The 10726-nt window shown below is 44.0% G+C and overlaps 2 protein-coding genes across 3 annotated transcripts in view; one reads left to right on the forward strand and one right to left on the reverse strand.

The window, feature by feature from the left end:
* pmpca (peptidase, mitochondrial processing subunit alpha) overlaps nt 1-3819 on the forward strand; it is a 9350-nt gene extending 5531 nt beyond the window's left edge. The window contains exons 5-13 of one of the 2 annotated variants that reach the window (XM_019885511.1): nt 46-140; nt 214-314; nt 419-682; nt 764-856; nt 1475-1593; nt 1884-1974; nt 2057-2119; nt 2203-2347; nt 3110-3819. In XM_019885511.1, the coding sequence (XP_019741070.1) occupies nt 46-140; nt 214-314; nt 419-682; nt 764-856; nt 1475-1593; nt 1884-1974; nt 2057-2119; nt 2203-2347; nt 3110-3279 (1141 nt within the window). In that variant the 3' untranslated portion in view covers nt 3280-3819. The remainder of the gene's footprint in view (nt 1-45; nt 141-213; nt 315-418; nt 683-763; nt 857-1474; nt 1594-1883; nt 1975-2056; nt 2120-2202; nt 2348-3109) is intronic. The other variant, XM_019885512.1, reaches the window with a different exon arrangement.
* Nucleotides 3820-5119: 1300 nt separating this feature from the next.
* Nucleotides 5120-9681, reverse strand: inpp5e (inositol polyphosphate-5-phosphatase E). Its single transcript, XM_019885510.1, has 9 exons — nt 8492-9681; nt 8141-8264; nt 7900-7997; nt 7596-7840; nt 7307-7414; nt 6232-6393; nt 5941-6056; nt 5741-5877; nt 5120-5248 (listed from the first exon to the last, which is right to left on the reverse strand). The coding sequence occupies exons 1-9, from the start codon at nt 9196-9198 to the stop codon at nt 5122-5124; spliced, it is 1824 nt and encodes a 607-aa protein (XP_019741069.1). The 5' UTR covers nt 9199-9681; the 3' UTR covers nt 5120-5121.
* Nucleotides 9682-10726: the final 1045 nt, after the last annotated feature.

Genomic DNA, 10726 nt, shown 5'->3' on the forward strand with positions numbered 1-10726 from the left:
ATTTGCCGCTGTGATATGAACGTGGAAGTTGTCGGTTGTGGTCAGGGACACCACCATGTATGCGGTGTCTGCCGAGGTGAAGGGTCTGGACACAGTGGTGAGCCTCCTGGCCGATGCGGTCCTGCAGCCACGCCTGCTGGGTGAGTCCGCCGCCCGCTAACATCTCGGCCAATCGGAAGGTGGCGTTTCTGACGACGCGTTATTTGTGTCCAGATGAGGAGATGGAGATGACAAGGATGGCAATCCGCTTCGAGCTGGAGGACCTGAACTTGCGGCCGGACCCTGAGCCATTACTCACCGAGATGATTCACGCCGTGAGTCTGCCGTTCTTTCGGTGACTGTCAAGCAATGAAGTGCGCGGTGCCCTCAAGTGTAACAATTGGGTGTAACGTTGTGCATCGTGCGCATCTGGTCGAAGGCGGCGTACCGAGGCAACACGGTAGGACTTCCCCGCTTCTGCCCGCCACACAACGTGGACAAAATCGACAAGGCGGTGCTACACGGCTACCTTTCGGGCTACTACCGTCCCGAGCGCATGGTCCTGGCCGGCGTGGGTGTGGAGCACGAGCGGCTGGTGGCGTACGCCCGCCGCTACCTTCTGGGCGTCCGGCCCGTATGGGCCGACGTCACGCCGGTCGCCGTTGACCGCTCCGTGGCGCAGTACACGGGGGGCATTGTCAAGGTGAGCGGTGCCGCGCTTTCTCACCTGGGCGGCGCTTTTGGGAACGGGCGAGTGAAATAATCATCGGAATGAACGTTTCAGATGGAGAAGGACATGTCGGACGTGAGCCTGGGACCCACACCCATACCTGAACTCACGCACATCATGATCGGACTGGAGACTTGCTCCTTCCTGGTGCTTACCATCGTCATTGAGATGATCTATTTATATTTATAGTAGTCTTGTGTGTGTTTGTTTATATTGGGGTGTATTCACAGATATGCGGTTAGATTTTTCTTTAGTTTGTTGTTTGCTTTTTTTTTTTTTTTTTTAAGGGTGTTTAGTGCTTGGTTTGTTTTTCTGCGTTTTAAAATGTTTGTGTTTTTTTTTTTTTAAGTTCTTTTACTCTTTTTGTTTTGTGTTGTGGTTTGTGTTTCGCTTTTTTGTTTGTTTTTGTATTTTGGCGGTTATTTTGCATTTTTTTGTGGGGAGGGTTATTTGTAGTTAATTTTTCATAGCGTTTTTATTTTTTGTTTTGTGTCTGTTTTATGTGTTTTCCCTTTGTGATGTTGGTTTGGTGCGTTTACATTTTAGTTTTATAGTTCATACATTTATTTTGCTTTTGTTTTTTCGTGGTCTACCCTTTTTTGTGGTGTGTTGTGTAGTTTTTTTTTTTTGTTTGTTTGGATCGTTTTCCTTTTTTTAATTTTTCATTTTCTGTTACTTGTGTTTGTGGTTTATTCGATTTTTGTTGTGTTTATTTTAAGTGTTTTTTTTAAAAATGTTTTATGACTTCATTTATCCTTTGTCCAGGAGGACGACTTCATCCCGTTGGCGGTTCTCAACATGATGATGGGTGGCGGTGGCTCTTTTTCGGCGGGCGGACCTGGCAAAGGCATGTTCACGCGCCTCTACCTCAATGTCCTCAACAGGTACAACAAATTTTCATTCAGTTAAACATAAAAAGAGGAACAAAAAAAAAAAAGTATCCGCAACAGATATGTTCTCCCCCCCCCCCCCCATTTTTTTTTTCCCTGTTTGTCTTTTGTTGGCGTCTGTGCATTTATCATTCATTCTTTAGTCATTGTTGCTCGATAAACATGATAAGAATGTGGCCACCACAGGTGACCCGCATCCTAGCAGGGGAGCACTCCATCGTTAAGCTATGTCGGTATTAATTTTGTGTGCATTTTGTGTTGGGATCGTCGCGCGTTTCCCAAAGGCATCACTGGATGTACAACGCCACATCGTACCACCACAGCTACGAGGACAGCGGCCTGCTGTGCATCCACGCCAGCGCCGACCCCCGGCAGGTCGGACCCCGACTTGACGAATGTCACACAGATCACGGAACCCGTTCCCTTCATACTCATCTCTTCCACTTGTTACCCCCAGGTTCGCGAAATGGTAGAGATCATAACACGGGAATTCATTCAGATGGCAGGAACGGCGGGAGAGGTCGGTGCGCCGCTTGGACTCGTGCCTTGTTGGTTTTTGTATTGAAATTCATTGACATTGTTTTATTTGGGGGCGGAGTCCAGATGGAGTTGGAGCGTGCCAAGACGCAGCTCAAGTCCATGCTGATGATGAACCTGGAAGCCCGGCCCGTCATCTTCGAAGACGTCGGCCGCCAGGTGCTCTCCACGGGCAAAAGGAAACTGCCGCATGAGCTCTGTGCCCTCATAAGTGAGTAGGGGAGGGGGAGGAAAAATGGACGTCTATTTTGTGGGAGAGGTCAAAAGTCAAACAAAATTTAAATAAGAAAAAGAAAATTGACTCAAAATTAGAACATTTGATAAAAATGTAAAAATCTTACAAAATAATTTTAAAAAACAAGATAAATATATATAATATATGAAATATTTACACATGCACACACAATGAAAATCCATTTATATACAATTCATCGATATAATGTTCCTGACCGAATTATAGAAATTTGGGGGGGAAATGTTCTTTCATTTTTATTTTATTTTGGTTAAAAATAATGAAATCAATAGTTGTTGTCAATATGGAAAAACTAAATTAGCCAAAATAACGACTAAAATAATATTCAAAAGACTTTCAAGAAATGTTTATCTTAAAATACTGAATTTTAAAATGTATGAAAAAACAATTGATAAAAATTAAATATGAAAAACAAATTCTTCCATCAATTCTCCAACGAGATACATTTTACAAAAACATCTTAAAAATAAACTAAAATAAAATGAGCAAAATCTGTGCTAAAATTTCTTTTTTTAAAACAATCCAATATAAAAATGTCATAAAATTTGACCCAAAAAAATGTCCAAAGCGGAAAAGGAACCAACAGCACAGGCTCTGTTCCTAAAAGAAAGGTGAATTAGCAAGTACAAAGATAGAAAAATGTTCGGAAGAAACGCGTTTGACCAAAATTAGGTCCTTCCTGATTGTTTGAGTGTGCTGTTTTGGGGGGGTGCATTGCAGGTGAGGTGAAGGCGGACGACATCAAGCGAGTGACAGCCAAGATGCTGCGCAGCAAGCCGGCTGTGGCGGCGCTGGGGGACCTGACAGAGCTGCCGTCTTACGAGCACATCCAGGCTGCCCTCTCCAGCAAAGACGGGCGGCTGCCGCGCACCTACCGTCTCTTCCGATAACAATAATAATCATGATTCTGAAAAAATGTACATAAATAAAACAGACACTGAACTTTCGGGGTGCGGACCAATACCTGGAGTCAACAGTAAGTCACCTGGAACACAAGGTAGTATTTATTCTTTCTCTGTGCTTCACTTCGGGGCTGGCCAAAGAATATGAAAAAAAAAAAAAAAAATCACAAGTGGCCACAGGGCAATACCAAAATCAGACTGGATACTTTTTAACTACTTTTTAAACTTCATTAAATGAATACAAATTAATTGAAAATGTAAAATACAAAGTAAAGGAGGGCCTTAACAGGGACTACTACTAAGATTTCTGACGAAGCTAAAGCATCCCCCTCGCCCTGCTGTCGCACCGTGCCTGTCAATAATCAACATAAGCACTGACAATTTATCCTGACCGCTGGTGAAAAACATGTGAAATGTTTGAATGAGGAACACTTTGTAGAATGGACATTTCAGACAAGATGTCTTCTTTTTATTGCTGACTGAAACGTGGACGTCAACTGTGTTAAATAAAAGCCCACTTGACACATTAAAAAAAATGTAGTACAGTGTTTCTGTAGAAAAAGAGATCCTGAAGAGATTGAAACAGGCACTTTTTAACGTTTTTTCGTGGAAATGACAGGACCCAGGAATTCCAGTACATAGACAAGTTACAACAATAGTAATACAAGTAATATAAAAGGCAGGGGCTCTCAAACCCTTTGGGTTCATGGGAGAAATTTTTCCAAGTATCCCATTATAACCTTAATGCCAATTAAGCTGTTACAATGCTGTAAGAGTAAAGTTAAATTTTTACAGCATTTTTTTTCATCAAAGGACAATTCAAATTCTTTGTAATTTCTTTAGAATGTTTTTTGTGGTAATCCTTATTCGATCGTCAAATCAACTTTCCCATTGAAATGAATGAAAATGCCATTAATCCATACTGCCCCCCCCCCCGACCCTGCCTCCAAAAAACATCATAGGTATATGTTTGTGATGTTTTTTAAATAGCACTCTCTAATTTTGCTATGTATAAAAACAGATTAATAACCTATTTAAATAGAATAGAATTTTAAAAAATACTATTCTTCTAATAGTATGCTTTTTACTCTGGCAAAGGATGACGTTTTTCTCCCATATACAGTACAGTATACATATATAAAATGTATTTTTTCTTACGGATGTCACAATGATGTCAATGCTTTTAATCAGCCCAAAGCTAAAGTAGGGAGGTGTAGTTGGGTCATGGTTTGTTTTCTCATTTTCAGGGCCCCATATGGATTTTTTTTTTCAGGCTGATGCTGGTGTTTGGCAGAAAAAAAAATCTGATAATTGATTAATCATTATGAACATTATTTAAAAATATATGTATAATTAATAAAAAATTATTGTTTTTCAAATAAAGATATGGATTACAGGCAGAACATTTGACAGTTTTACAATATTTTTAGTATTTGTTTAACTTTATACTCAGCGAAAAAAAAAGTGCCGATTTTAAAAGTGCCAATATCAGCTGATGTATCGTTTCGACCCTCAATTTGAGAACACCTGATACAAGGCATATGGTTAGAACCACACACAAAATCTTTGAAATGAAAAAATGGAAAGGTAGCAGCTGCTCATGATGACAAATTTAAAAACAACCCCCCCAAAAAATCTCCATTCTTTTCAATGGCATCTAAAAAAAACACATCTTTAATCATGTGCTAGTTTCTCTAAAAATGTCCCAATGCATAATGACATTAATACTGACATCGGAATAACGGGGATGTCGAGGTTCCTGCCCTCGAGTTCTCCCCATTCTGACCAGTAGGTGGTGCTGTAGGTACCGTCTGTAGTTTCAGGTGTATCTCACGAGATGGCGCACACGCTGCTTTGGTTCTTCATGGCCTCCCTCATCTTGAGCTCCCTGCTGATCCTCCGCTTGATGCCCTCCAGGTACAGGCTGCGGTCAAACTGGCCCGCTCCCAACGGAATGCTGCACAACACAGACACAACAAAGTTCTAAGTTAGTGATGATTTTTTTTTTTTTTTAATGTCTAAATGTCATCATCTTTGTCTTATGTTGTAATGTGGTGTTGTGTGAAAATATCCTTTAATTAGCCCCCAAAAAATCTGACCATTTTTGCTGATTTTAAAAGAGCTATATCGCTCACTCAATAGGCCACGCCCTACTTTTTATCAACTTCTGATCCAACTACCTCCTTACATACCCATCTATTGACTTACTTATAGGTGATACTTGTCCGTCTAACGACTTAAGATTGCAATCAACCTACTTAACTGTACATACCTACCTACAATAGTCGTAGAAATGTTACTGCACCCCTGGGTGAGATGTGTTTGCACAATCTCTCGAAATTATCCAGCAACCTGATCCTCCCCTGCCCCGGGTTTTCAATGGGGTTGAGGTCTGGGGATTATCAGATTGCTTCTCCACCAATCAGAGAGCCTCATAAATGGTACTCACGTGTCTCGGCCCGCCTTCAGTTTGACGTGGTAGATCCCGATGACGGGCCGGTGATCCGAGGTCTTGATGCTGGAACAGCTGGCGTATTTGAGCACGTGGATGTCATCTGCATACCTGGTCCGGAACAAGATCCTGTCCTGGGGAAGTATGCAAACTTTTTCTTTGAGGGGATGGGGGTTGACGGCGGCCGTGCTTCTTACTGTGTACGATGGTGTCCTCTGTTTGGCGCTGGTGTCATACACGTCACTGCCAATGTCAAACTTATACGTGGGCAGGAAATGGATCCCGGCCTCCCGAAAACCTTTGAAGATAGAACCTGGAAACGCCACATCATCTGCATCAATTTCATTCTGTGGTTTAAAAAAAATCTACAAATAAACTTTTCTACACTATACCTCTCTACCTACCTACCGACCTACTTCTCCACCAACCTACCTATCTTGATACCTCCATACCTATCTACCCACCACAAGAAATGCATGAAAATCTACCATCTTTCATCTCCTTGGACAGCTGGTCGTGCTCCATCAGGGCGTCCATGTGGTCGCCCGACGTGCTCTTGATGATCGTGTCCACGCTGGCGCGCTCGTGACCCAGACGGAAGTTAAAGTCCCCGAACCAGAAGACCTGGTCGAACCTTGTGGTGACGTCAGCTACGTGACACAAAGACAGAGGCACAGCACTTTAGGTATTGCCCTACAGGACGCTAAGTGACCACGCAAAACACTTGATTCATACATTTTGAAAATGGAGAGATGAGCCTAATCATTCATAGATGATGCAAAAACAATAACGTGAATTATGATGATGATTATTAATATAGCAACTTTTAAAGTGTTGAAGTCCAGATGTTATGGAAAATAATTGTAATAATAATCATTCAATTCCTTTGTTATATGTTGTCAGTTATCAATTTAACACAATATATTTTTATATCTTTACAGATCTTTGTTTCATCATTTACACACGTATCAATTAAATAATTCAATGGGATAAATGAATAAAACATGACCATGAAGAGCAAAAATGCCCTCGTAATTGATACTTGCCGAAACAGGGTTAGGATTGCCCGCATATGCCACAAGATGGCAGCAAAGCACTACATTTATATGAGACATGACTGAACTGTCTATTAAGAAGCTCCTGCACCTCACTACAATCTAGTTCTTTGCCACCAAAATGCCACAAGATGGTGCCGAAGCGCTACTTTTATATCAGACGGCCCTGAGCACAAATTGACAAAGAGCACAGGCTCTGTTACCAAAAGAAAGGTGAATTAGCGAGTCGAAAGCATACCTTGTTCTTTATTCCTGCCTTTAGATTAAGAAAAAAAATTATTCATTTCGTGAAGTCAGATTAATGTGATCGTAATCATATCACAAATTTAAATTGTCTTAAAGTTCACGTAAGGAGAAAATGGTTTATTATGGCTTCTCATATGATGCGTGCGTTATGTTTGTCTTGTTGATGCACCGCTCCCTTTTTTTCCAAATGACACAGTATAGTTTTATTGCAATTTTGCGGGCACCCAAACGACAGCCCTTAGTTTGAAAACCACTTCCTTACATGACGTGGATCGGTAGGGGTTGGTATCCGGGAGTCCCTTGGGAAGCGCCAACGCCTCCACGATCTTGTTGTAGTCCAAAATCCTCTCGTACACTTTGGCATCTCCGGCTGGAAGACATTTTGTATCGCGTTTATCATGAGGCAGGGGAAACCTTGGATGGTTCACTAGCCAATCGCAGGGCACATAAAGAATTTCGAGCCTTCAATTAACCTGACATGCGTGTTCTTTAAAAGGCGTGAAAATAACGTGACAAAACGGCATCTTCCAAAGTCTGCCTTTGACGCTTACAGGTGAAGTGTGACGTGATGAAGAGGAAGGACGTGCCGAAGAAAGTGAAGGCCACGGCCACGGCCCCTTTGGTCTTGATCTGCGAGATGATCCTGGTGGTGACGGTGGCGTGCTCCACCTCGGAGCAGAACCAGATCAGGTCCCTGCGGATGAAGGCGCTGAGGTACAGGACACCGTGGGATGCTCCGTACAGCATGACATAATGTGGACCCAGAGACTCCTGGAGGCGTGTCTCCCACTCCCTCCTACGCACACACATAAATGAGTGATGCCCAAAGCAACATCATAGATCATAGCCGAGTACCTGTCAGGACATCCTTCCTGCACTCCGATAATGTAAAAATCTTGTGCAAATTCTGAGTCAGTCGGAAGGAGGAGGTCATCGAGGTTAGACGGGAGGCCCTGGGGCATAACAAACATAAACACAATACAAAGACACAGACACACACACACACACAGACATGCACGCGCACATACACACCATTATTGAATGAAGTTCAGTGATGTTCACGCCAATATAGCGTTGTCAAGAATCTGCATCGTACCTTCTCGCCCTGCATGTTCCATGTGACCACGTAGACTCCGAGCCTCCGGTCAGGGAAGTAGCGCTGGAGCTCCTCCACCCCCAGCAGGGCGCCGCTACCTAACCCTCCACCCTCCAGAAAGCTCCTAAAAGACACCGCACTCACTTACTCACTTCTTTGTTTATTGACCAGATAATAACGGCTGACGGAAAGGTCATTGTTTGACCCTTAAAGTAGAGCTGGGCCATTGGTTGGTTAACCCAACGAGATTGACCAACTCTTACTTGACCCCCATAACACAACTTCGCACAGAGAAGTCCAGATGCCTACAACATCAATTTTCTTGTGCTTCCCGCCACAAGTGCAGCGTACCTGTTTCTGACTTCCTGCGGTTTGATGGGGCTCAACACGCTGCTGGTAGACCTCATGGAGGTGACGGACAGGCTATCTGAACCTGCGTCGCTCTCGCTCAGGTTCCTGTGCAGGAGCAGCCTCTCGTCGCTCCTCCGGGCGCAGTAATCTGAACAATCCTTGTCAATCCTATTAGTGGCCTTCAGCGCGGCCGACATGAAGTTGTGCCGCAGGGCGGGCAGCGGCGCCGATCTGGACTGTACAGGCGACAGGCGCACCCTGGAGGACCGCAGCCGGAGCTCCGGGCAGTCGCTCGGCGGCTCGGCCGTCGGGCTGCCCTCGCAGTCGGACAGGCTGCTACCTCTCTTCCGGAACACCCCGGGGGGCGCCACGCTGGACTCGCTCGTAGGGGAACCCAATTCTTTGAGAGAGTCAGTGGACGAGCCCACCGGGTCGCTCAGGCTCTCTTGGCTGGATCTCAGCTTCCGGGCACGGACGTTCTCCTCCGGCATCTTCTTGCCCTTCCACTTGTTGGGCAGTGAGGGCGGTCGAGGTTGGTACGGACTATCCCCCGCCGCGTTCCGCGCAGCCTGCTGCAGTTTGAGGGCGTTATTGAATTCCTTGCACATTTTGCGGTCCAACGACGGGCCCTTTGGCGCTCGAGCGTCATTGGCGACCGTCGCCGGGCTGCGGTTGCCCGGCCTCGCGCCGTCTCCGTTCTCCGTCATCCTTGGCTCGCTTCCACTTTGATTTGTAAAATGTCGCCCTGTTTCATCCTCTCGCTCGAAACAAATGAAATAATACAGATACTGGGATGAATCTGTGGCTAACAACACTTGGCTGGATCGTAATGCGGCTAGGCTAGCATGTTTCTCGCTAAACTAACTCAGCATAGGCCGATTAAACACACTCTACAGATTCTCAAAGGCATTAAAGACATTCTAGCTGTCGTTTGATTGTCATTAAAATACAATCAATCCGATAGTCCCAGCCCCGTTTACCGTCGGTTTACCGCCCATCGGAGCGTCTCGATTACAAATAAGTAGCTGGGCAACTTCCTTAGCAACGTTTGACAACAACTACTTCGTTGCCAAGAGGAAGTTGGCAACGTGGTCAACGAAGCGCTGCACTGCCACAGCATGGTCGGCGGGGGAAGTACATGCAACTCTGCACGCAAGTTTTCCTGGGGAAGTGAAGGCCAAAGATCCTCATTTGAAACCCTAACCCTGTTTGAAACCATAAGATAAACTTGTAACCCACATTTACAACCACAACCCTGACCTGAAACCCTAATTCTTGGCGAAAACCCTACCTTAAAAAAAATAACCTTGGCTTTCTTAAAAGCCTAAAACTGGAAACGTAACATTGTCTTGAAACCCTAACCATGATTGCAAGCCCTAACTTGAAAGCTCAAACCTTTCTTGAAATTGAAACAGCAATGGTTGTTCTATACACTAACCTTGTCATAAAATAGCTTAATCCTTTATTGAAACCTCACTTTGAAACCCTAACCAAGACTTGGAACCCCACAGCTCTTCCTTGAAACCCTACCTTAAGCCCCAAGCTCTGGCTAACAAGGAATGGTGTTTTGAAGTAAGGTTTCAAGAATTGGTTAGGGTTACAATTGAGAGTCTCAAGCCATGGTCAGTGTTTAAAGACAGGGTTTGGTTTTCAAGTTAGGGTTTTAAGCCTGGGTTAGGGTTACTAGACATGGTTAGAGTATCGAGGGGTGTCACGATTTTGTCTTTGAAGAGTCAATTATACGATCAATTATTCCATCAAATAATCGAGTAATTGGCTGGATTAGTCAAATCTTCAAGCCTTCCGAGGCTGGATGGTAAAAACCATGGTTTACGTTTCAAAGTAGGGTTTCAAACAAGGGTTAGGGTTTTAAATGAGGGTTACGGTTCTAAAGCATGATTTCAAATCAGGTTCAGGCTTTCAAATTAAGGTTTCAGGCCCGGGCACAGGTTTCAAAGCAATACTGAAGCGATTCTACCACAATCAAGACGTACACATTTGACAATTGAGACACCGCTCTGCATTCACAATAAAACGCTGCAGAAAGTATCTCAATCCATTGAAAGCATGTGGCTCTTCAATCAGGTAATTAGTGAAGTTACTTATCTCAGTTGCTATTACAGCCTGTGACGTAAAATGAAAAAGCGTGTATGAAATATAAAAATCATGTTCTACTTCCCACCCCCGTGAGTGAGTGACGTCTCGGGGGAAAGTATTATTAGAAACGCGTCTTTC

Source organism: Hippocampus comes, unplaced genomic scaffold (assembly GCF_001891065.2).
Source record: "Hippocampus comes isolate QL1 unplaced genomic scaffold, H_comes_QL1_v1.1 scaffold78, whole genome shotgun sequence".
Taxonomy (NCBI): Eukaryota; Metazoa; Chordata; class Actinopteri; order Syngnathiformes; family Syngnathidae; genus Hippocampus; species Hippocampus comes.

Coding starts and splice junctions, on each gene's coding strand:
- inpp5e (XM_019885510.1), bottom strand. CDS start 9,198: ATGACGGAGAACGGAGACGGCGCGAGGCCGGGCAACCGCAGCCCGGCG. Junction 7,998..8,140: donor GGAACATGCAGGGCGAGAAG/GTACGATGCAGA, acceptor GTTATGCCCCAG/GGCCTCCCGTCTAACCTCGA. Junction 7,841..7,899: donor CAGGAAGGATGTCCTGACAG/GTACTCGGCTAT, acceptor GTGTGTGCGTAG/GAGGGAGTGGGAGACACGCC.